At 37.2% G+C, this 27,718-nt stretch overlaps 1 protein-coding gene across 1 annotated transcript in view; it reads right to left on the bottom strand.

Moving 5' to 3' along the window:
• Window positions 1–27,718, bottom strand: part of LOC148940437 (NEDD4-binding protein 2-like) — a 179,262-nt gene that overhangs the window by 104,291 nt on the left and 47,253 nt on the right. Inside the window, exon 7 of the mRNA XM_089104990.1 lies at window positions 23,143–23,299. Coding sequence (XP_088961116.1) covers window positions 23,143–23,299 — 157 coding nt within the window. The remainder of the gene's footprint in view (window positions 1–23,142; window positions 23,300–27,718) is intronic.

Here is a 27,718-nt window from a genome sequence, read left to right as displayed (position 1 = left end):
ACAGCACTAAAAATACTAAAACATAATGAGGCTACAGGTGCGGATAGGGTTGTAAAAAGGTATCTTAAATATGGTGGCTCGGAGGTTAGAAATAAGTTACTGAAGATCATGAATATGATTTTTGAAAAAGGGGAAGTACCTAACGATTTTAGGAAAAGCTTAATTAAGCCACTGTATAGGAAAGGTGATAAAAGTGAGTGTGGTAATTATCGAGGCATTAGTCTGGTCTCTGTAGGTAAAAAATTACTTAGTAGGCTAATATGATACTTTTTAGACTGAGAGATGCCGTTGACAAAGTTTTAAGAGAAGAACAATGCGGTTTTAGAAAAGGTAGAGGATGTGTCGACCAAACTTTCACTCTTAGGCTAATAATTGAGAAGTGCCTGAATTTTTCAAACACCCTTGGTCCTCAGTTTTATAGATTATGAGCAAGCGTTCGATTCTGTTGATAGAGGAGCTTTAGTAAAGGTTTTTTCCTTGTATGGTATACCAGACAAAAATTACATTAAAGTGATTAGTGCTATGTACGAGAATTAAATAAAAAAAAACTAGATTTTTTAACTGAAAGTAAGGAATGGAATAGAAAATTAACGCGGACAGAAATTATTCCATATTTGAAAGGGGCCGCTCCCCTCCTCAATACCTCGCTCTTTAAGATAAAGGTATTTGCCGTTTTACAAAATAAATTTGTGTGGCAGATTCCAGCTCTAGCGTAAAGAGCGAGGTATTGAGGAAGGGACAGCCCCTTTCATATAAGGAATAATTTCTTTTCGTTTTAAGTTTTAATGTTGCTCCTTACTTTTAGTTAAAAAAACTTTTTTTTTATTTAATTTCTGAACTTTTTTGAATCAATGCAGCTTTGATTTTGTCTCGCCGTACATGAATAATTAAAACGAAATTTGCATATTAATTTTACTTTTTTGGATAAATGGCTTTCTCGAAATTTCGTTCTGGCGTAACTTACGAATTAACTTACGCAAAGAACTTCTATATTCGTATGTTCTATTAGGGAGTTTTCCCCCTAGTCGATACCTTGCTCTTTACGCTAAAGTTCAAATTTTGTTCGAATCACAAACCCCTGAATCACAAAGGCCGGTTAATTAGAATAGATAGCTCTTTTAAAAGTACTTAAAAAAAACTTTAGCGAAAAGGGAGAGGTATTGACTAGGGGGCAAACCCCCTCATATACGGAACCGTATCTGTTCTTTTTAAGCTTTAATGTTGCACCTTACTTTCAGTTAAAAAAACTAGTTTTTTTACTTAATTTGTAATCGTTTTTAAATAATGCCAGAAAATCGGGGATTCTCTTCATAGATATATCCCTTCCCTACCGGACACATTCTCCATGGAAGTATCCTCCCACATAACCCCCTCCTACGACACACACCCCCATCAGAAAAAAATCCCTCCTGAAACGTCTTTATACTTCCTATTAACCAAGACTATATGTAAACAATGGGCAAAGCTCATAACTTCCAGCCCTTCCCCCGGGAACTGTGGGGGATTAAGTCATCCTCAAAGACATATTTATTAGATTTTCGACTATGCTGAACAAAATGGCTATCTCAAAATTTTGATTGGGTGACTTTGGGGAAAAATGAGCGTGGGAGGGGGCCAAGTTGCCCACCAATTTTTTTGGTCACTTCGGGCACTAGAACTTTTAATTTCCGTTCAAATAAGCCCTCTTACGATATTCTAGGACTACTGGGTCGATACGATCACCCCTGAAAAAAAAAACACACGCATCATTGATCTTTCTTCTGATTAAATAAAAAAAAACAAGTTTTTTTAACTGAAAGTAAGGAACGACGTTAAAACTTAAAACGAACAGAAATTATTCCGTATATGAAGGGGGCTGTCCCCTCCTCAACGCCTCGCTCTTTACGCTAAAGTTTTTTTATTGTTTAAAAAAATAGAGTTGTGAGAAAGTCAAACTTTAGCGTAAAGAGCGAGGCGTTGAGGAGGGGACAGCCCCTTTCATATACGGAATAATTTCTGTTCGTTTTAAGTTTTAACGTCGTTCCTTACTTTCAGTTAAAAAACTTGTTTTTTTTATTTAATTTTTGAACGTTTTTGAATTAATGCAGGTTTTGATTTTGGCTCACCGTACATGAATAATTAAAACAAAATTTGCATATTATATTTGGTTAAATGGCTTTCTCGAAACTTGTTTAATTTTATTTACGAACGTTTTTATTAGTAATAAATATACGTAACTTAGAATTAACTTACGTAACGAACTTCTATATTCATAAATTTTTAACACGTATATTAGGGGGTTCGCCCCTAGTCAATACCCTGCTCTTTAAACTATAGTTCGAATTTTTTTTCCAGTTCTTTAAAAATGACCTCTTAATCACAATCAGTTGATCAGTTGAAAAACTTGTTTTTTTTTATTTAATTCCTGATCTTTTTCTTTAATAATGCTAGGAAATCCGGCGCCCCCTTCATAGCAATGTCCCTTCCCCCCTGAAAACTTCCTTCATGGAAAGATCCTTCCATATAGCCCCCGACCCTCTCCTTCCCCCACCTACCAGAAAAAATCTCCTCTGAAAAAGTCTGTATACTTCCCAATAACCAATACTATATGTTAACATTGAGTAAAGTTCATAACTTTCAGCCCTCCCCCTGGGGACTTTGGGGGATCAAGTCATCCTAAAAGACATTTTTATCATATTTTCGATCCTGCTGAACAAAACGGCTATCTAAAAATTTTGATCGACTGGATTTGGGAAATAAAGAGCGTGGGAGGGGGCCTAGTTGTCCTCTACTTATTTGTTCACTCAAAATGAGCACTAGAACTTTTAATTTTTATTCCAGTGAGCTCTCTCTCAATATTCTAGAACAATTGTGTCGATACTATCACCACTGAAAAAAAAAAAAAAAAAAACAAACAAACAAACAACTAAACACGCATCCGTGATCTTTCTTCTGGCAAAAAATGCAAAATTCCACATTTTTGTAGATAGGAGCTTGAAACCTCTACAGTAGGGTTCTCTGATTTGCGGAATATGATGGTGTGATTTTCATTCAGGTTCTATAATTTTTAGGGGGTCTTTCCCTCTTTTTTCGAAAATCAGCCAAATTTTCTCAGGCACGAAACTTTTGATGGGTAAGATTCAACTTAATGAAACTTATATATTTGAAATCAGATTTGAAATCTGATTCTTTTGATATATCTATTGGTTTCAAAATTCCGTTTTCTAGAGTTTCGGTTACTATTGAGCCGGGTCGCTCCTTACTAACAGTTCGTTACCACGAACTGTTTGACAAAAAATACAAAATTCCACATTTTTGCAGATAGGAGCTTGAAACTTCCGCTATCAGGTTTTCTTATACGCTGAATCCGATGGTGTGATTTTCATTAAAGTTCTATGACTTTTTGGGGGTATTTCCCCCTTTTTTCGAAAATAAGGGAAATTTTCTCGCGTAACTTTTGATGGGTAAAACTAACCTTAATGAAGCTTACATATTTGAAATCAGCATAAAAATCTGATTCTATTGATGTATCTATGGATATCAAATCCCGGTTTTTAGAGTTTCCGTTACTATTGAGCCGGGTCGCTCCTTACTTACAGTTCGTTACCACGAACTGTTTGATAACACTGCTGCGGTTAAGGTAGCAGCTGGTTTTGAGGTTAGCAATGAGATTAGCAGCTGCTTATGTATTAAATCAGGATGTAAACAGGGTTTTGTTTTATCCCCCTTTATATGGATCATTTTGATGGACTTTGTCTTAAGGAGCACAGGAGAGGCAATGGGAGACCACGGAATCAAATGGGGAGGAAAAGGTCTCCTGGACTTAGATTATGCTTATAATTTAAGCATCCTAGATGAAAGTGTGAGCAAAATGAATGAAGTTTTAGAGGTTTTACTAGTTCAGGGCGCTAAAACAAGCTTGAAATTAAAACTTAATAAGACTAAATCGCTAAGGCCAAGATAAAATAAAAGTGAAAAGATGTCATTGGGTGATAATCAGATTAACGAAGTTTGGGATCTTCCTTACCTAAGAAGCACTATCAGTAAACATGATGAATACAGTAAAGATGTCAAAAGTAAAAAAAACAAGGCTCAGGGTGTTTTTTCACAGTTAAAAAAAGTTTAGAAGAATAGGAAGATAAGTCTGCAAACCAAGATTAGAATATTAGAAGCTACAGTGATGACATCAGGGGTCAAATATTGCCCTGAAGCATGGGCGCTCCGAAAAGCGGATGAAGAATTGCTAGATGTTTTCCAGAGAAATTGCTTAAAGATTGTTCCTGGTACCCGGCTGACTTACCTTATTTCAAACAATAGGCTATACGAAAAATGTGGTTCAATACCGCTTTCTCGGGCTATAATGAAAGAAAGGTTGAGGTGGCTAGGGCACGTTGTGGGGATGAAGGATGACAGATTGCCGAAGATTGTCCTTTCCGGCGAACCATCTAGGGCTAAACGGAAAGCAGGTCGTCCGCGGTTGGGTGGGAGGATGTCAGAAAGAAAGATTTAAAGGGAACTTCCTGGGAGGGTGTAAAGAGAGGAGCTTTGAATAGATGTGGATGTAGGATGACCGTGCGTAGCTGTGTTGGCGTCAGGCGGCTTGGTCCTGCGGTGAGTTGTTAGTAGTAGTAGTAGTAGTAATAAACTTGAGTGAGTGGCGCATAATACACAAGCACCAAAATTCCATCCCCCTACAGAAATTAAAAAAATAAAACTCAAATAAAATTCTCAAACTTGGCAAGCCTTACTTTCCACGTTTTTTTTTTGGGGGGGGGGGATATTTACCGCAGGGGGTATTTTCCGAAGGGGTATTTTCCGGGGGAATATTTTTCGCGGGGGGGGGGGTATTTTCCGCGGCGGGGTATTTTCCGGGGGGGGTATTTTTCGCGGGGGTGTATTTTCTGGGGGGTTATTTCCCTGGGGGGGGCATTTTCCGGGGGAATTCACCAGGGGGAGGGGGAGGGTAAACGCCGGCCACCATGTTATTTGTTACAATTATTTGTGTTATAGTTGTTAAAACTAAGATTTACGTTATAGTTGCTAGCATTTTTTGTGTTGTAGATGTTCGCATTGTTATGTGTTATAATTTTTAGCATTATTTGTGTTATAGTTGGTAGCACTATAATTTACACTGTAGTTGTTAGTATTTTGATGTGATATAGTTGTTAGTATTGCTATGCGTTAAAGTTGTTATATGAAGCGTTTGTGTTATAGCTGTTAGCGCTATAATTTATATTATAGTTGTTAGCATTTTATGTATTATATTTGCTAGCATTCTTATGTGTTATAGCTTTTAGCGCTATAATTTATATTATAGTTGTTTGATTTTGATGCGTTTTAGTTGTAAGCATTTTTATTCGCTAGAGTCATTAGCATTATTTGTATTACAGTTACTAGCACTATAATTTATATTATAGTTGTTAGCATTTTATGTGCTTTAGTTGCTAACAATTTTGTGTTTTATAGTTGATAGTATCATGTGTGTTATAATTGTTAGCACTATAAGTATGTTAGCTTTTTTATGTATTATAGTTTTTAGGGTTTTTTGTGCTATAGTCGTTAGCAATCTTTGTGTTATAATTATTAGAACTACAAATTACATCATAGTTGTTAGCAATTTTATGTGTTATAGTTGTTAGCATTGTTATGCGTTGAAGTTTTTATGTGCATTATTTGTGTTATAATTGTTAGAACTGTAATTTATATAAAAATTGTTAGCATTTTTATGTATTATAGTTGCTTGCATTTTTATATGTTATAGTTGTTAGCACTAAAATTTGTATTATAGATGTTTCATCTTGATGTGTTATAGTTGTTAGCATTTTTTTTTATGCGTTGTAGTTGTTAGTTTTATTTGTATTATAGTTGTTAGCACTAAAATTTATATTATAGTTGTTAGCATTTTTATGCGTTTTAGTTATTAGTGTTTTTATGTGTTATAGTTGTTATCTATGAGCGCATCCGTATTTGGCTGCATGAATTGAGTTAACAGCGTGAGTGAGCAAGTCGAAAGTTTTAGGTACATCTTGGCCTGGAAGCACGAGAATTTGGCCTCCTTCAACAACATCAATCAGTGCGGTGTCGAAAGAAGACAATTTCGTGGTTGCAGCGGTAGCTGCCATCGTGGTTGAACCAGTAGTTGCAACGTACTAAGAGACGAACACGTCTCATGGCAAAAAAAAACCTCAAACCCCCTAAAAATGGTTCGAAACACAAAGCAGACCATTGAAGCCGCCTTGGCTGAAATCCCTATAAATGAGACTTACAGTCCCTTAGCTTGAATAACAAGGACAGTTCTTTGGCTTAAAAATCAAGGAAAGTCGCTAAAATCACGATATTCTGCATACGAGAGCGTCTTTTTATCGTTCGATTTCTCCTTCTCCACAGCTAGCTGGGAGCTGAAACATCATAGAAAGCTGGTTAAGGGCTCATTTTAAAGTAAATTGCAATACCTAGTACCTTTTGTATTAAAAAATAATATTTAAAATAAAGTAAAATTTTGCGAAAAAGTGCATTTTCGTATACAAGATAATGAATGACGTCATAACTGTAGGCTATTGTCATCAATGATGTACAAATTAAAACCTATATTATGATGTTAGCTATAAAATGACGTTAGTACTGTCAGTGTATCATGATGTCATATCGTAGGCAGTGGAATAGCGCTGCCTAAGTAAAGACCGATGTGGAGCACAATATATTTTTTTTACTTCTTTTATTAAGACCATGGGACTTCGTATCGAAAGAATTGTCGTAGAAACTTTGACAATGGCTCATTCGATTGGAAATTGAAAGGGCTATTACCCTTTTTAATAGTCGACAGTGACTGGAGGGCAACTAACTCCCCTTCTACATCCACCACTTCTTTAAACATACCCAATCAAAATTTTGAGAGTACAATTTTGCTCAGCGTAGTTAGAAGGTCGGGAAATTATATCTTTGAAGATGACACCCCCCCCCAAATCACTCAAGGGAAGGATTGTAGGTTATGCCCTGGGGGCATACAAGGTTTTTATAGAAAGCGTAATCGTATAAACTCCAGAGGGGGCTCAGGGGGCTCATTGGATTGGTAATCAAAAGTTCTAGTTCCCTTTTTAATATTCAAAGTGATCAGGGGGGGATACCTCCCCCAACACCTCGTATTTTTCTGAAATACATTTGATAGAAATTTTGGGATGGTCATTTGTTGCCATAAACACTTCAAAAAAGGCTCATTCGATTGGAAATTGCGAGGGCTATCTTCCTTTTTAATAGTCAAAAGTGATTGGAGGGCAACAATCACTCCCCCCCCCACGCCCATCAATTCCCAAAGCACATTAAAATTTTGAGATGTCCATTTTGTTCAGCGTAGTTGAGAGGCCTAGAGATTATGTCTTTGAGGATGACACCCCCCCCCCCACACACACACACACACAGTCCTTGGCGCAAGGGTTGTAAATTATGCCCCAATGGCATATAAGGTTTCTATGGAAATGATGGTCGTATAAACTCCGGAGGGGGCTCAAAACAATGGAAATCCGATGTTCTACTGCCCTTTTTAAGAGTCAACGTAATCGGTGCCCCTCCCCCCCCCGTCGTACTTTCCATAAGTACATCCAGTAGAATTTTGAGTTAGCCATTTGTTCAAAAACTAGCCAAAAGATCATATAATAAGGCATTTCGGGTTGACGGAATCTCTCAGAGTCTAGGGGTAAAGGTTGCAAGTTATGCCCCAGGGGCATATAAGGTTTTTATGGAAGGGGTAGTCGTGTGATCTTTAGAAGAGGCTCGTTTGATTGGAAATGTATTAGTTCCCTTTTAAGAGTCAAACATGATGGAGAGCAACTAGCCCCTCAAACTTCCCTTGCAGCATTTTTTTCCCGAAATGCATTCAATTAAAATTGTGAGATAGCCATTTTGTTACCAATAGTCCAAAAATTATATAAGAATGTCTTTAGGATGGAAACAGTCCCCCGAGCCCTTGGGCAAGGGTTGAAAGTTATGCTCCGGGGCATATAAGGTTTTTATGGAACGGGTGGTCGAACAAGCGTTCGATGGGATGGAGCTCAATTGATTGGAAATCATAAGTTTTCGTGCCCTTTTTAAGAGTCAAAAGTGAATAAAGGCAATCAGCCCCCCCCCCCCAAACCTCTCATTCCCCAAAACACATCCTATCAAATTTTAAGAGCTATTTTGTTCAGCATTGCTGAAAGGTCCAGTAATTATGTCTTTGGGGATGTCAGCCTCCCCAGAGTCCTCAGGGCAAGGATTGTAAGTTATGCAATTTGTCCATTGTTTACATATAGCATATGTTACTGAGAAAAGTATGCATGTTTAAACTTTACTTTAGAAGAAGACGAACGCCATTCAGGTGAGCTTTTCAGAGAATGCTGAGGGGAGTGTTGAACTAAATCAAAACACACTATGTGTATAGATTGTTAAAAGGGTGTAACACAGGAATAACTGAGTATATTAATATAGACAATTAAGGAAATGATAAGGGAGATGATCAAAAAAGCAACATTTACATGCTACCAAAACTACTACAACTAAAACCACTACTACTACCACATTACTCCATTTACAATATTGAGGGGACATTTGAACAAAATAAAAAAGACGCTATGTGCATAAACAATTGTCAAAATGGCGTATCTCAAGAATTGATTTGGGTATTAAGTTGGAACTTTCAGAGAATGCTTAAAGGGGAAGATCATCTCGCCAAAAGGTAATATGTGCACACTACTGTTACTGCTACATTTATTACTACTACTACCATTGCTACTATTATTACTACTACTTCTGTTGCAACTACTTGTAAGGCTAAGAGCATTGACATGAACATTTCAAGAAGTATACAAACATTCAGGTGATCAAAAGGACATATCAGCAACTTCATAGCAACACCTGATTGTACTAAGTTGAAACTTCTAGGACTTGATGAGATGGCTGTTCTTCTGGCCAAAAAGGCAATATGTTAATGCTACTGCTGCTAGTAGTAGTACCGCTATTCAGTACTATTAGTTGTAAAATGAATACTACTACCGTGACTGTCATTGCAACTATGCCAAAGGATATGAAGGTGAAATTTTCAAGGTATTAGGAGGGGGGAAGGTGAACCGAATTACAACACGCCGTCTGTATGCAGGTTGTCAAAAGGGCGTAACAGCAATACCTTATGAACAGTGTGATGTGTGAAGTTTAAACTGACAGGGCTTGTTGTGAGAGATGTTGAACTAACCAAAAGACAATATTTGCATCCTAATGCTACTGCTTCTACCCATACTATTACTACTGTTACTATTATTACTACTTCTAATAAAACAAAATACATCTTAATGTTTTCACTTTTTTACTTTCATAAATAAAAAAATTATCATTATGTTCTGGTTTTGAGAAGATATGGGGGTTATCAGCCCTACTCACGTTAATTTTTGCTCGTTTTGAATTTGACTTGACTATTTATTGTAATTTCTGTTCGTTTCGAGTTTAATTTATTTATTGAGAGTGACTTGTGGTAGTTTTACACTTGGAAGTTTATTTGACTTTATTTCTACTCATTTTTGGCTTAATGGAGCTCTTTACTTTTCTTTGTAAAATTTGTTTTGCGTAAAAAGTTTTTCAAATTAATTTGGATGTAAATGGGTGTTGCATTACGATGAACAACCAGTATAAGCAAGCAATTCATTATGGTAACAACTGGGCTATCTAAAAGGAAAAGAACCAAGACAGGTATCAGAGCCGAGCAATCGAAATATCTACTTCAAGAAAACAGCACTACAGCAAAAATAGAGATGACAGCCTAAAATATAAGAGAAGTATATCTAAATTAGATAAACAAGCCGGTGAAAGGAAGAGGGCTCAAGCATGCACAAAGACTTTTTTTCTTATTCCTATATTCACGGCACCAGGTACATAAAGGTATCTTTTATGCCGCTATTCATTTACCTCATTCCAAAACCTCGAGGTTTTAAATGTCCACTGAACCTTCTTTTGAAGGAGTCAAGAGAGTGATTATGAGGAATAATATCTCCAGAAAAATCATTCCAGATAGAAGTGCAACGCCGGACGATGCTGTTCCTCAATTACTCGCTTCTTGGCGTGTCCTCCTTAAAATAATTGAACCGAGGTATGTGCCTTCGTGTCTGCCTTGATGGCTGGACTAAGCGAGGCACAATGTGAGAGCTCGTCTGAAGGAGTCGAATCCATGTACTTGTAGAAAACAGCCATCGACACTACATCAAACTTTTCATTTGGAGGCTAGAGCCAGTCATGTGTAGAGGCGCAGACCACCCTATTTGCCCTATGCTGGATCTTCTGAAGTGGTGCCAACAGCTTTTTCAGAGCACCAGCATATAACGGACATCTATATTCAGCTGTGCGTCTGATGCAGGACTAGTAAAGTGGATGGAAGATAGATGGAAGAAGGTTTTTGCAGCAAAGTGTAACTCCCAGCTTTCTAGCGCTTGAGCTTCATCCTATCAAGGTGGTTATTCCAAAAAAGATCTGTGGAGAAATGAATCCGCAGTAGACAAAGCCCGTCAACTCTCTTTATAATATTCATTTTTGAAAATGAAACTGGGGTGTTCTGGTGGCATCTTTGACCGGGTAATAAGAAGCTCCTTTGTTTTCGAAGCAATGAAATTGACCATCGATGCCCCAGACCACTTTTCAATTTTAAAAAGATCCATCTGTATGAAAAGAGAGGCTTGTGCTGGGTCTTCGGGTTTTGGGACGACTGAGTGTGTCGTGGTATCGTCGGTCAGGTAATTCAGAGGGCTTGAGAGGTTGTCTCCCATGTCATTTATGTAGATGAGGAAAAGCGTAGATCCCAAGACACTACCCTGGGTAATCCCTAATTTCACTAAATGTTCGCGGAAAATAAACTGCCGAGAACACCCCGCAGTGTTCTTACGATTAGAAAGAAAGCTCTCAATTACTTTTAACAGACATCCACAAACACGGTATGCATGAACTTTCTTTAGAATAACACGGTGCCATACTCTGTCGAAAAATTTGGCAATGTCGAATAACAATAGCCTAATATCGTACCCCATTGCCAGAAGTACAATCCACTCCTGATGATAGACCCCTAGGAAGTCTAATGTTGAGCATTTCCGGCAGAATCCATATTGACGATCGCCTAGAAGGTCGTTTGATTCCATGAAGTGTTGAAATGTTTTATTGGAGACGCTTTCATAGACTTTACCAACGCAGGAGAAAAGGCTAATAGGGCTATAGGAGCTCACATTCGTTGGATCGCCATCTGGCTTTAGGATAGGTATAAAAAGGGCGGAGTTCCACGATTGTAGGAAGATTTCGGAGCGAAAGCATAGCCGGAAAAGCAATGACAAAGGTCCAGCTAGTTCAGCACTGCAGGATTTGAGGACAACCATTGGTATGTTGTCAGGGCCTGCTGTTTTGGTTACATCAAGATGCCACAAATGATAAAGATCTTAGCAGCAGAAAAATTCACTTGATCCAGAACAGTATTACTTCAGTCAGAGAAATTTGGTGGCACTTCCCTACCGTCGTTGTCCAAATTTGAGAATTCGGCTAAAGCCTTAGCAAGAGCTTCAGCCGTTGCCTATAGATCTTGGACCGCAGTCCCGTTAACCTGTAGAGAAAGAATTGAAGTCCCCTTGGACGACATTAAAGCCTCCTTGACGATCCTCCACCAACTCTTTCCCGAAGCATTCTGAAGCTTTGTGGCAAATTTCTCCTTATACTGAAACCGGGACTGCTCAATCACATGAACTGCATCTTTGTGCATGTTGATGAATGCAATTCTGTCCTCTTCGATCTTTGAAAGTAGCTATCTCTTGTGTGCCCTTTGCTTTGCTCGCATAGCCTTCTTACACCTGGCCCTGAACCAAGGTTAGTCATTACTGAACAACTGGATCCACTTTGAAGGGATATGTTTTTCGACAGAGTCAACTACGACCTGCTCATACTTCTCAGCAGCTTTTTCCGCACCTTCAAGGATGAGAGCTCTCCACTGCTGAGAACAAAGAATGTTTCTCAAACCGTCCCAATCACCTCTATTATATTTCCAGATTGTTCATTCATGCTAGATTTGAGGCGGAATCCGAAGGTTTCCAAGTGCAAAGACGGCAACGTGGTCACTTATGAAAGCATGAGCGTCTACTTTAAAGGAGTGAAGGTGATCTGTAAGCAAGAGGCCAAGAAAAGATTGTCCATTTGGGCCTTGATACGTGTTGAAATTAAAAAGTTGTTCCAGCGCGCAAGAGAGATAGATCCTACAAGTCCAACCCCTCCTTATCAGTATTTTTTATGCAAAAACGCTTTGATGGACGTTGATGTCTGCATGGAGGATAATGGCAGACAAAGTGTACTTGCCCCAAGTGTATTCGAGGGAGGCCTTAAGGTAGCAGGTATTCTGGCAGGTTGGAGGGTTATACACGGTACCAACCATCACGGACTTAGTTGGAAGGGTAACCCATACCCAAAGAGCTTCTTTACCAGCTGAGTCTGGTAAATTTATGCATGAACATGGCATACGGCTCTGTAGATAAACTGCAACACCTTCTCCCTCGTATTTAGCGCCATCACTAAGTTCAAAATCTCGTCTGAGGAGCAAGTATCCCTGAGTGGCAACCTCACTGCTCTGTATTTCACAGTTGAAATTGGTCTCAGTGATACACACGATAGATGGTTTGACCAAGTTCACTAAATACAGAAACTGGTCAAACTTAGATCTGAGACCACTTATATTGCAGTACATCCACGTACATTGGATGGTCGGTTGGATTGCTACAGATCGTCTAAAAAAGAGCTGGTTGATCCAATACTTTTTATTATTGTCAATGAAAACCAGATAAAAGAACCTTTACCGAGTGGTTAGCCCGACAAAACCTATACATCTATTGCCATGCATCATTAGACGAAGAACGGTGCCAGCTGCCAACCCACCTCATTACCGCATCTTTAACATATAGATGTTACCTCATAATGGGTTAGAATTCGGCACAAGTGCCTCCCACCTTGCAAAACTTGATCCAAAATTTAAGAACAACATTAAAGAATGAACTATAGCCCATAGAGACTGGAGTATTAAAGTAAATCATTATATGCATGATGATGTAACATGAATCTTTCGACAAGATAATACAGCACAAATACCTTTTGAAAAGTCGCTTCTCTTGGGTTTGGTGCCACATTTGACTGAGCTTGCTGCCTGATTCTCTGTGATTCTCTTTTACAGTTCCAACTGAAAAAAAGCCATGGGCTTTTTCCTCTGTGTAATTATCTTTGAAATAACATACAAAGACAAATTCTGTGGTTTTCACTTTGATGAAGACAAGTTTTCTGGATTATTTCAGTTTGGACAATTCAATTATCATTTTAAAAGGGATGAAGTGTCGATCTCTTGTGGTAGAGCACCAGACAAAACTCTTCCTGAATGGTTAGTGGGTAAGCCAAATAAGACAGAGCAGACCCTCCCAGAAGATAAGCCTGAGCCTAGGTAGGCAGCTACACCTGAACCAACGACAAACGCTCAGCCTAAACTATCTGCTGATTCCGCGCAAGTTTCAGAAGCTCCTGCTAAAATAAAACCATTTGATTGCACTAAAACACCAATAAATAATATTACTTGATTTTACGGATGCGATAAAAACATGCAGCTCTACTGCATTAACAGCAGATGTCAGATTAAATATGTAATTTCTATTTGTGCTTCTTTTTTATTTGTAGGTGTTTGAAAAACCATGCAAAAGAAGCATCTAGGCAACAAACAAAAGAGCCAGAGAGCACGCAATTCTACCAGCCAGCCAGAAACAGATTTCATCAGTATCGTGACCTCAAGAAAGGTTTCCCTAAGACCTAATTTGAATTTTCCAAGAACTTTGGGTTTAATGCTACAGTTTATCTTTAAGCTAACAAGTTAGATAAGCAAAGGAGACATAAAAAAAGAAAAACATGGACTGCGAATTCTGATAGTATCTAAGTAGCGATCCATGAGGCCTGTCCTCAAATTGGAAGTGAAAAAGATGAACTAAGATGAAGAAAAACTATTTGAAGTTCAGAGCACCAAATACTACTGTACACTAGTTCCATAAAAGGCAAAAATTTATTTTCTTTAATTAACTGTCCTTTCTACTACAATTTAGCCAATGCCTTATCTTGATCATTTACAAGCCCTAAATGGCAGTACAAATTATACACAAGGAAATCGAATCTATCATTATTCAAATAATATCAAATCAAAATCTGTGATTTAAATCAAATCAAAAATTATCAAACAATAAATGAAATACGTCGTTATTTAAGATTAATTTAAAAAAAAATTCCACAAAACAAATTTTTCAAAGAAAAGTAAAGAGCTCAATTAAACCAAAAATGAGCAGAAATAGTCAAATAATCTTCCAAGCGTAAAAATATTACAAATCACGATCAATAACTAAATGAAACCCAAAACCAAAAGAAATTACAATAAATAACCAAGTCAAACTCAAAACGAGCAAAAATTAACATGAGTAGGGCAGATCACTCCCATGCCGTCTCGATCCAGAACATGATTTGCGCTTTAATGAAAAAAAAAACAGATGACCGTGGATTGACAGTTTAATATACAAATACTGATAATTATTCCTTAAATTTTTAATTTTATGATTATTACAGTAAAAAAAGTGAAAATATTTAAAATATATTTTGTTTTCATTAAAGTACAAATTATGTTATTGAATTTTCACTAAAATTTTCATCTTAATACCTTTAGCGTCATTAGTTACAGTAACTGTACTGGTAGCATTAATTGTATACACATAGTGCCTTCTGGCTAGTTGAAAATCCATCACAACTTACCTTTAAAGATCTAACTTAATATTGTAAGCCATTCTTGAGATATTACTTCGTCCCCTTTTTGAAAATCTACATGCTCATAATTGATTTCGATTTAGTTCAACATCCGCCTAAATATCCCTTGAAAGCTTCACCTTAATACTCATAGCTTGCGTAGTAGCAATAGCTGTAGTAGCATTAGTAGAAGTACGCGCATAGTACCTCTGGTTTCTTCAACATCCCCTTCAAAACACGCTAAAAGTTTCAACTTAATACCATCAACAGCTCCTGAAGCATTTCTGATACGTCCTCTGGAGAACCTGTGTGGTCACTGTGTGTTTCGATTTAATTCCATATACTTTCAATGTTTGCAAACTTTCGCCTTACTACCTTTAGTTTTAGTAGCAGCAGAAGTAGTAGTTGCAGCAGAATAAATCGTAAAAGCCTTAGCTTGAGTGGCAGTAGTATAAGTAGTAATAATAGTAGTAGTTTTAGTAGTATGAGTAGAAATAGTAACATTAGTAGCATTATCTTTTCGTTAGTTCAAGACCCCACACAACAAGCCCTGTTAGTTTCAACTTCACACACCAAACTATTCCTAAGATATTGTTGTTATGCCCCTTTGACAACCTGAATACAGACGGCGTGTTGTGATTCAGTTCACCTTCTCTCCTAAAAATTTCTAAAAGAAATCCTCAAAAATTTCACCTTGATACCCTTGGGCATAGATGTAATAGTAGTCACAGTAATTGTATTGGTATAACAAGTAGTACTATTAATGGTAGTAGCGGTAGTATTAATGCATTGCCTTTTGGTCAGTTGAACATCTCTCTCACCAAGTCCAGGAATGCTCTTACCTAAGAAAATATATTGCAAAAATTTTGCAATATAGCATTGCAAATATTTTTGCAACGAAATTTTACTATTTTATTTAATCAAAATAATAGTTACCATTCGAGTACCAGAATCAAAAGGTAATTTTTCATCGCTGGACAGTTTTTATTCAACACGTTTTTTAAAAACTTGGTTACTATGATCCGTGGTATACTCTTTACTAGGTTGCAGCAGCCCTTGCTGCAGCTATGATTATATAGTTTTATAATCATAGCTGTTTTAATCTCATAAAAATAAATATTTTTATATCAATGCTCTTACCCTGACCAGTAGTTGCAATAAAATTAGTAGTTGTAGTAGTAGTAGTAATAAACTTAGCAGTGGTAGTGGTAGTAATATTAGTAGTAGCCTACACATATTGTCTTTTGGTCAATTGATCTTCCCCCTTAAGTATTTTCTGAAAGTTTCAATTTAATACTCAAATCGATTCTTGAGATACGCTCTTTTCATAGTGTACTTCCACATAGCAGCTTTTGATTCAGTTCAAATTTCCCCTCATATTGTAAATTGAGTGGTGCGATAGCAGTAGTAGTGATGGTAGTTTTAGTAGTAGTGGTAGCATCAAAATACTGACTTTTTTATCATCTACCTTATCATTTCCTGACAGTTTTAAATTAATATACTCAGTCATTCGAGAGTTACAACATTTTGACAGTCCGTTTACATATAACGTGTTTTGATTTAGTTCGACTCTCCCTTCAATACTCCCCTCAACTTTCTCTGAAAGTCTCACCTGAATGTCCTTCGTCTTTTTGAAAAGCAAAGTTCGAACAAGCACACCTTTCTCAATAACATACATCAGAGGCAACACTGTAGCGTTGCCTATAGTAAAGGCCATACGGCTCCAATGATTTATTATTATTATTTATTATTTTTGTTTTCCCAGAGGCACTTCATATGGATGGGTTCATCATAAAAGCTTCAAAAAGGGCTCATTCGATTGGACATCAGTAGTTCTAGAGCACTTGACAATAGTAAAAAATTATTGGAGGGCTACTTGCCCCCCCCCCCTCCTACGCCCACCATTCCCCCAAACACATCTAATCAAAATTTTGAGATTGCCATTTTGTTCAGCATAGTTGATTTCCAGATATAAAATATGTTTTTGAGGAGGACACTCCCCCACAACCCTCAAGACAAGGGTTTTAAGTTATGCCCTGGGGGCATATAAGGTCTTTAAAGAAGGCGCTGTCGTAGAAACTTCAAAACAGGCTCATTCGATTGGAAATTAGAAGGCCTAGCGCCCGTTCAAAGAGTTAAAAGTGATTGGAGTGTAACTAGCCCCCTCCCCCCCCCACGCCTATAATTTCCCCAAACACATCCAATCAAATTTTGAGATAGCCATTTTGTTCAGCGTAGTTGATTTCCAGATGGAAAATATATTTTTGAGGAGGACACTCCTCCCAAACCCTCGGGACAATGGTTCCAAGCTATGCTCCGGGGGCATATAAGGTATATATAGAAGGCGCTGTCGGATAAGCTTCAAAACAGGCTCATTCTATTGGAAATTCATAAGGCTAGTGCCCTTTTTAATAGTTGAAAGTGATTGGAGGGCAGCAAGCCCCCCCACGCCCATAATTCCCCCAAACACATCCAATCAAAATTTTCAGATAGCCATTTTGTTGAGCGTAGTTGATTTTCAGATGGAAAATATGTGTTTTAGGCGGACACTCTCCAACAATCCTCAGGGCAAGGTTTTTAAGTTATGCCCTGGGGGCATATAAGGTTTTTATAGAAGGCGGTGTCGTAAAAACTTCAAAACAGGCTCATTAAATTGGAACTCGAGAGTTCTAGTGCCCTTTTTAATAGTCAAATTGATTGGGGGGCAACTAGCCCCCCCCCACGCCCATCATTCCCCCAAACACATCCAAGCTATATTTTGAGACAGCCATTTTGTTCAGCGTAGTTGATTTCCCGATAGAAAATATATTTTTGATGAGGACACTCCCCCACAACCCTGAGGGCAAGGGTTTTAAGTCATACCCTGGGGGCATATAAGGTTTTTATAGAAGGCGTTGTCGTAGAAACTTAAAAAAAAACTCATTCGATTGAAAATTCAAAAAGCTAGTGCCCTTTTTAATAGTCGAAAGTGATTGGAGAGCAACTCGCCCCCCCACGCCCATTATGCCCCCAAACACATCCAATCAAAATTTTGAGATAGCCTTTTTGTTCGCCGTGTTTGATTTCCCGATAGAAAATATATTTTTGAGGAGGACACTCCCCCACAACCCTCAGGGCAAGGGTTTTAAATTATGCCCTGGGGGCATATAAGGTTTTTATAAAAAGCGTTGTCGTAGAAACTTCAGAACAGGCTCATTCGATTGGAAATCGAGAGTTCTAGTGCCCTTTTTAAGATTCAAAAATGATTGGAGGGCAACTACCCCCCCACGCCCATCAGTCCCCAAAAAACATCCAATAAAAAGTTCGATATAGTCATTTTGTTCAGCGTAGTTGATTTCTAGATAAAAATTATGTTTTTTAGGAAGACACTCCTCCAAAACCCTCAGGACAAGGGTTTTAAGTTATAATCTGGGGGCATATAAGGTTTTTATAGAAGGCGTTGTCGTAGAAACTTCAAAACAAGCTCATTCGATTGGAAATTCAAAAAGCTAGTGCCCTTTTTAATAGTCGAAAGTGATTGGAGGGCAGCTAGCCCCCCCCACGCCCATTATTCCCCCAAACACATCCAATCAAAATTTTGAGATAGCCTTTTTGTTCAGCGTAGTTGATTTCCAGATAGAAAATATATTTTTGAGGCGGACACTCCCCCACAACCCTCAGGGCAAGGGTTTTAAGTTATGCCCTGGGGGCATATAAGGTTTCTATAGAAGGCGTTGTCGTACAAACTTCAAAAAAGTCTCATTAAATTGGAAATCAAGAGTTCTAGTGCCCTTTTTAATAGTCAAAATGATTGGAGGGCAACTAGCCCCCCCCCACGCCCATCAGTCCCCCAAACACATCCAATCAAAATTTTGAGACAGCCATTTTGTTCAGCGTAGTTGATTTCCCGATAGAAAATATATTTTTGATGAGGACACTCCCCCACAACCCTGAGGGCAAGGGTTTTAAGTCATACCCTGGGGGCATATAAGGTTCTTTATATAAGGCGTTGTCGTAGATACTTTAAAAAAAACTCATTCGATTGAAAATTCAAAAAGCTAGTGCACTTTTTAATAGTCGAAAGTGATTGGAGAGCAACTAGCCCCCCCACGCCCATTATTCCCCCAAACACATCCAATCAAAATTTTGAGATAGCCTTTTTGTTCGCCGTGTTTGATTTCCAGATAGAAAATATATTTTTGAGGAGGACACTCCCCCACAACCCTCAGGACAAGGGTTGTAAATTATACCCTGGGGGCATCTAAGGTTTTTATAAAAAGCGTTGTCGTATAAACTTCATAACAGGCTCATTCGATTGGAAATCGAGAGTTCTAGTGCCCTTTTTAATAGTCGAAAATGATTGGAGGGCAACTACCCCCCCCCCCACACCCATCAGTCTCCCAAACCTCTCCAATAAAAATTATGAGAGAGCCATTTCACTGAGCATAATTTATTTACAAATAAAAAATATGTTTTTGAGGAGGATACTCTCCCACAACCCTCAAGGCAAGGGTTCTAAGTTATGCCCTGGGGGCATATAATGTTTTTATAGAAGGCGTTGTCGTAGAAACTTCAAAACAGGCTCATTTAATTAGAAATTCAAGAGCTAGTGGCCTTTTTAATAGTCGAAAGTGATTGGAGTGTAACTAGCTCCCCTCCTCCCCCACCCACGCCCATCATTCCCCCAAACACATCCAATCAAAATTTTCAGATAACAATTTTGATCAGCGTAGTTTATTTCCAGATAGAGAATACATTTTTGAGGAGGACACTCCCCCACAACCCTCAGGGCAAGGGTTTTAAGTTATGCCCTGCGTGCATATAAGGTTTTTATAGAAGCCGTTTTTTATAGAAGGCATTTTTTGCCTTTACTATAGGCAACGCTGTAGCGTTGCCTATAGTAAAGGCCATACGGCTCCAATGTTTTATTATTATTTTTTTTTGACTGCGTACTGCGTACGCAGGAAAAAAAATTTTTTGACTGCGTACTAAGACTGCGACTGCGTACGAGGGGCTACGACTGCGTCGTATATTAAAAATTTATTATTTTCCAGTTCTTACAGCATTGAAAATGAAAATAAAAATTAGAGTGAAAAAAAAATCTTGAACTGATGGATCTTTCAACAATTAATATCATTATATATCTAATATTCAATTTGATTTTGTTTATATTTTCCAAGACTTTTCAAGACTCATATAGTTTTGCCATTTTTTTTAACTCTGCCATTTTTACTAACTAATCGTGTTGGTTTGTTATATTCTATGGCTTCCAGGCATTTCTATTTGAGCGGAAAACTGCACCTCAAACCTTGTAGAACATGCATTTTCGTGCATGAAACACCAAAATATAATAAATTGTTAAGTTTCGGAGTGTTCCACCAATCGCAAGCAAGTGCCATTGGTATTTTTCAATTCAAAAGGTCAATTTAGGGGGTGGAGGGTAGGCGAATTCTCGTAGCAGCTCCATTGCGTCATGGTATGGTTCAAATTTTCCGCACCTGGCGTCCGGACTATCAATTAATCTACCAAAAATACAGCTACCCCAAATCAGTATCAATAAATAAATGAAATCCAAAACGAACAAAAATTTAAATAAATATTAGAGTCAAGCTCAAAACGAGCATAAATTAATGTGAGTAGGGTTCAAAACCCCTATGCTTTCTAAAAGCCAGAATATAATTTGTACTTTACTGAAAAAAAATCAAATGAGTTTACTGAAAAAAATGTGCATTGTCAATTTAATATACATATGCTGATATTTATTCCCTAAAATCTTAATTAATTTTTGATTTCTTAAAGTTACATAAGTGAAAATATTCCAAAGAATCGTTTTCAGTAAAGCGCCAATGACGCTGTAGGTTTTAGGCTTCTGCAGTGAGATGATGCCCAAACTCTTGTTTGTAGTTATTTTTATTCGATTCAACCTTGATTTGCACATTCCGTTTAAGATTAGATCGTTTCGAGGTTTGTTCTTCCGCACATGTGATCATCTATCCTATGCTTGCTTGCATTAGATGCACGTTCAATTTTTGTTCGTTTGAAGTTTCAATCATGCTTCAATGGGAAAACATTTTTTTTCGTTTTAAACTTGATTTGCATATACAATCTAAGCAATACTCACTTTAAGATCTAGTTATTATTTTGTGTTATTACTTGTTGTATGTTTTTTTGCTATGATTGTTTATTTAATTTCTATTCGTTTTGGGTTTCATGTATTCTTTAATAGTAGTTTCTGGTCGTTTTGAGTTTGAATTTTAACAGGCATTTGTATCTGCTGAGCTTAAGTTTAAAATGGCCTTTACTTTTCTTTGAAAAACTTATTTTTCGGAAAGTTTTTTTTTTAATTAATAATATGTAAACAATGAACAAACTGCCTAACTTACAACCCTTCCCCTGAAGACTGTGAGGAGCTTGACATCCCCAAAGCCATAATCATCGGACCATTCAACAATTTTGAACAAAATAGGTCTCTTAAAACTGTGATCGGATGTGTTTTGGGGAATGATAGGCTTGGGGGAGGGGGGGGGGGCTAGTAGCCTTCCATTTACTTTTGACTCTTAAAAAGGGCACTAGAACCTGCGATTTTCAATCAAATGAGCCCCATCCGATCTGAAGTTTATACGACCACCCGTTCCGTAAAAACCTTATATGCCCAAGGACATAACTTAAAACCTTTACCCCTGAGCTCTGGGAGTTTGTATATACTCTGAAGGCATTGATATGTGCTCTTTGGATTATAGTGAACAAAATGGCTATCTCAAAATTTCGATCGGACGCGTTTGGGGCACAGGGGGTGTCAGGGAGGGAGGGCTAGTTGCCCTCCATCACTTTTGACTCTTAAAAAGGAACTTGAAGTTTACATTTCCAATCAAATGAGCCTCCTCTATAGTTCACACAGCCAACCCTTCCATAAAATCTTATATGCCCCCGGGGCATAGCTTCCATTGTATGTGATCTTTGGACTATTTTTTGAACAAATAGCAATCTCAAAATTTCTATCGGATGCATTGGGAAAATAGGACGTGAGGGGGGGGGCTAGTTGCCCTCCGATCACTTTTACTCTTAGAAAGGGCACTTGAACTTCTGATTTCCAATCCAATGAGCTCCCTCCGAAGCTTGTACGACCATCCTTTCAGTAAAAACCATATATGCCCCGGGGCATAACTTACAACCCTTGCCCTGAGGGCTGTGGGGGGTTGTCATCCTCAAAGACATAATTACCGAACCTTTCAACTACGCTGAACAAAATGGTAATCTCAAAATATTGATTAGATGCGTTTGGAGAAATGTTGGGTGGGGTGGAATGGAGGGCTGTACTTTCATGGTTGCCCTCTAATCACTTTTGACTATTAAAAACGGCACTAGTACGGCACAATCGAATGAGCCCCTTTTGAAGTTCCTACGACAACTCAAAAAAGTAAATATTATATTGCGCTGCCTATGATATAGGATTAGAACTAGGCACTGAGCATAGGTTGGTAGACTTTTTCATTCAAATTTTTCACCGCATATCTGTCCCAAGAAACCATAGAAAGTCTGGCTAGCCGAAATACTGACATGACAAGGAATTTATCTATCAAGTCTCATTGTAAAAAGTCAGAATACACAGAACTAGTTTTTTTTTATTCTATATTTTCTCTTCTTTTCTTTTTTTCTCAGTCTATCTAAAGAAGTCTAGAATTGGTAAATACCAAGATCACAAGTTGTTTCTAATCACATTTTGACAAAACTTTGGGAAGATTTTATATAAATACTTTGGTTCTTATTTAGTCAGAGCCGAGATGAGGTTGGACCCCGGATTGGCATTGGGAGGGGGGGGGGCACCAAAAATATATTGAATGGAATCTTATAGGTGGACAATTTTTAAATCGCCTTTAATCTGGTTGGTTGAAATTCACCCAAAAGTATGATGCACAACATGAGTTGTAATTAAGCCGACAAGGCACCGCTTAATAATTTAATTTTAATTATTCTTTGCCAGTAGGTATTTTATTTATTTCGCCATCTATGGACAATGAAAACATTTTTGCTCCATAAGAAAAAGTTTATAGGAAGTCTTATGATCAACAAGTATAGCCTAGTGATTTCGCTAAAATGTAATTTTAGCGAATCATTTATCCAGTGGTCACTTATCCAGCAGAACTTATCCAGTGGTTATTTTATTTATTTCGCCATCCTTGGACAATGGAAACATGTTTGCTCCATAAGAAAAAGTTTATAGGAAGTCTTATGATCAACAAGTATAGCCTAGTGATTTCGCTAAAATCTAATTTTAACAAAATATTTTCGAATTTAATTCTTACTAAAGAGAGATGAGAGCTGTTATGGCTAAATTTTCGCCCAAAAAAACATGAGACGTGACAGTGCTGAAAACAACTGATAATTTACCTGATTTTATATGCCGTGAACGAAGAGTAGTCTTTTCCTGTAATTCTTCTTGTCTGTTCACTAAGTGACGGCGCCATCACAAAGAATTCTTCTGCTTTTAATTCTTTCCTCTCTCGTTTCTTAGAATGCTTTGGGGTTGCTGACTTCCCTTTCTCCTCTTTAATTAAAAAATAGTAAATTAGATAAGGCTTTTTAATAGGCTTATTGATTGATTTATGTAACCTTCAAAGGAATGGAATTCAAAGGCAGCTTCCTAAGTTCCAAAGGCAGTTCCTAAATGAATAGCCACAACCCTGACATGTGCTACTTTTTTATTAGTTTTTTTTTATTAGTTTGTTTTTTATTAATTTGTTTTTATCAATTTGTTGTTTTTTTTTTGTTTTTTTGTTGTTTTTTTTTTTTATTCATAGAATAGTCGTAGAAACTCTGAAGGAGGCACATTCAATTGGGAATTAAGAGTTACAGTGTCCTTTTTAAGTCAAAAGTGATTGAGGGACAACTAGCTCCCCTCCCTGACCTTTCTTGCTACCCAGCGTCTCCGCAGCCCCCAAGACATAGATCAAATTTTGATATAGCAATTTTCCAAATTAGTCTATAGTTCAAGTAAATATGCCTCCAGCAATTGTATGTCTCCCATACCCCCTAGGTCAAAGGCTGCAAATCCTGCAGATTGGAAATTATTTACACAGAGGTCTTATAATGGCAAAAAATGGGAGGGGGGCTCGCTTGATCATGGGTATACAATTGGGTATAAACTTTCAGGAAGCATTCTGAGAAAATAGGGAGGGGTCGCTTGCCCAAAAATAAACCACAAATTTTTTGGTTCTGATCAGTTTGAAACTTAAAGCCGTAAGTCTATGGGCCAAGAGGAACTTGGTGTACCAAGAAATGTTCCAGGGTATCCCCCCCCACAAAAAAAAAGAAAAAAAAGAGATGCCATAAAAAATGAAAAAAAGTAATCAATTGGCATGTAACTTGTATCCTTAAGGGGCGAAAGCAGTCCAAGTCACTTGGCTATCTCCTAAATGGTAAAAAAATGTTGTTTGTTTAAAGAAACAGATACATTAGAGAATGTAAATTGTAATTCATCTGATTTGGGAGACTAGTTGCTATCATTTAGTCAGGTTAACTTTTTTTTCTTATGCTACCTCAATTTTTTAAATGTATTTTTATACAAAAACTCTTTTGGCCTTGTTAAAGAAAACGATATTAAAAACTTTAATAAAATTCATACTAACTTGTAAATTTTTTTAACCCAAACTATTTGTTCAGACAGTTTATGTTGATTTTACTCAACTAAAAGCTTTTTTTATCCTTTGTTTTTTTTTTCGCTGCAATCGATTTGGAGTTACGGAACTTTAGCTAAGAGAGCCATTAACGCCAAAGGGACACAAATGCTCGTTCAACCCACAACGGGGCCTGACAAAGTGAAAAAACGGGCCATTTTCTATGGAAAGGGTGATCGTAGAAACTTGGGAGGGGGCTGATTTGATTGAAAATTATATAAATTACCTGTTATTGTATAAATATGTAATTTTTACTTTATCACTGTAATTATTACGTAAATAATATGCCATTATGTTGCAATGTTATTATGTAAATAATAACAGGCAAAATTATGTAAATTTCCTGCTCTTCACTTACAGTTTTATTAGAAAAGGCGGCACTGTTTGGGATTGGTTGTCCGATCAGCTAGGAATTTTTATGGAGCATTTGCTCGACCGAGAATCCCAGAACTATCTTAAAATAAAATATATTTTGAACATTTTATTTTATATTTATAACCTTAAAAATCAAAAACTCCTGAGTCTTCCAGAAGTTGTCATTATATATCATTATATTACATTATATACATATATTACATCATTATATATATCATTATACATTGTTCATCATTATATGTACAATGAACAATAAGTCTACTTTTATAACTCCCTGAAAAAAGAAAGACATACAGCCTGATTTTGAAGGTGTTCGCCCTATATCTCTCACTCCTATACTCTCAAAACTATATGAAGGATTCCTTGGAGATCGAGGCACTTCTGGAAATGACCTGAGCTGAGGCAATTTGGGAGCCTCAAACCCGCTTCTATTTCCCACTACCATGTTTATCGCTAAGGACATTAAGGTGAAACTATCAAGGGATATTGCAGTGTAGATTGAACAAAATCAATATGTACTCTATGCATACAGGTTGTCAAAAGGGCATATGAACAATATCTGAAAAACACCTGAAAGCAATAAATTGAACCTTCGAGGGTTGCTACAACTACTACCATGGGCGCCCATATGGGGGGCAGAGGGGGGTCTCCCGCCTCCTCCCCCCATGGCTGAATGATGGTGTCTTATTTTTATATTTTTGTTCTGAGATTTCTATTATATATCATTAAAAGTGCCAATTAGACGAGGTTTGCCCCCCCCCTGGAATTCAGCTTATGGGCGCCCATGACTACTACTTATGTAATTAGTACTGCTGCTATTGTGACTTTTTCAAACTGTGACTGCTTTTAACTGTTTGAATTTGTGACTACTTGCAACTGCAAATACTTGTGAATGTGACTGATTGCAACTGTGACCCCAACTAATTGTAACTACAATTGCCAGTGCATATGACTTTGACTGCATCAACTACTTTGCTATAGCAAGCAACAAGACAATTCCTCAGAACTGGAGCAATGCCAGAGACAGAGATAGACTGGCTGGTAGGTTTTCGAGCTCAAAATCGACAACTGTTACTACGCAAGCATGAACCCACAAGCTTGTATTATACAACGAGCTTTAAAAGGGTCAACATTGAACAGTTCTTCTCAAACCCGAAGTCAGTTCTAGAAAAGCTTCCTTTTAATGCACGTGACAACTGTGACGAAATTTCTATGACTACAATTCACGTTCCTCCTAAAGTGTTTAGGGAGAAGGGTCAGATGATATTGTGCAAGGCAACATCCTCAGGCAGAGTTGTCCTTGTGACCATGGTCGGGACTGTTTCTGCAAGCAGTCAGTATTTGTCACCTTAATTTATATTTCCTGGTGCTCCAGCAAACTCAGCAGGTGAAGTCTCACCATCGGGTTGGATCAGTCAAGATCTATTTTTGAAACATATTCATCACCTCAAGGATGTATTCAACCATCGATCATTTTCCACATTCCAAGAAAGCAGTAGGGCAAGCTAGTATAAATTTTGTTTGGCAAAATACTAAAATGGAAAGTACAACTTCAAACTGAGTTTGAAAACCGGGTTTCTGATTTCACGAAGATCTCATGTAAGATGGATATTTTCGAAAAACCCCTTCCCAGTGGATATAAGCAATGTACCAAATGATTTGCAAATCAATGTGATGATTTGCAAAGTGATACAACACTTAAAATAGCTTTTAAGGAAAAAATCAACTTGGTGAATTTCTATGGAAGTTTGCCTTCTGAAAATTACAAGGAATTAAAAAGGTTTGCTGAGCAAATAATTACTATGTTCGGTAGTAAATATATTTGTAAGCAAACTTTTTCAATTCTGAATTATCGAAAAAACAAACACTGTTCTCGTTTATCGGACCTACATTTAAACGCTATTTCACGTCTCTACTACAAAAATACAATCTAATGTAAAAAAAAAGAACTTGTAAGTCAAATGCAACAGCGAAAATTTCATTGATTGTATTAACTACAATAAATGTAGTAAAAATTTACATTAAGCATTTTATATTTAAACCTAAAATATTTGTATATAAATATACATTGTAGATGTACTCTACTTATACCTACAATAGTACACAACAGTGTAATGACATGTGACCTAAGTGCGGCCCGCGTAATTCCCAACGTAAACCTTTGGCCCTTTTACAACAAGAGGTTGCCAACCCATGCCCTAAATCAACCAGAAAATTTGCGAAATATCCGAATGGTTTCTCTTATTTTATTACTAGTATAGGTGTTGTCTATGTTTTGCACATGTTCACTCGCTTTCCTTTCTCTTTAAAAAACAATTTTCAGGTAAAATTACGGTTCACACAAAGGTCAACGAATAAATTACTCATTCTGTCTATTTAGCCAAGACCTTTGGCCAGCGTCAGTGTATGGGAGTTTTTTTTTTTAATCTGAAAAACAATTTTGTTCCTTCTGGGCGTGTGATAGTGATTTTTTAATTAAGGGGACTATACCCAATGGATAATATCTAAAAATTTCTATTCTATAGGATGTAAAAATTATATCCAACCATACTTAGTTATTGCCAAAATTATCCAACTAGTTAGCTACCTGAAAAATCCTTTAAGCAAATAAGAAATTATCCAACTAGGAAAATAATTAAAATTTAAAAGAAAAATAGTTTTATCTTGCTAGTCAAATACAATAAAGCATAACATCCAACTTAGTATCTCTAACTAGATGGATAATACTTTAACTTAATGCTTCTGATATATATCTAACTAGACAGATGAGTAAATTCTTCATGCAAACTGGTGATAATATCCAACTAGTCAGACATTTTTTTCTCTTAGACATAGCATGAACATCTAACTTGGTAGATAACACTTTGTCTCAGGCCTGCTGATATTAATCCAACTAGGTAGTAAAGTAACTTTCT

Source organism: Artemia sp. Qi Xiang Cuo, chromosome 19, assembly GCF_049724085.1.
Source record: "Artemia sp. Qi Xiang Cuo chromosome 19, ASM4972408v1, whole genome shotgun sequence".
In the NCBI taxonomy this organism is placed as follows: domain Eukaryota; kingdom Metazoa; phylum Arthropoda; class Branchiopoda; order Anostraca; family Artemiidae; genus Artemia; species Artemia sp. Qi Xiang Cuo.
This window is presented reverse-complemented; position numbering and strand designations above follow the sequence as displayed.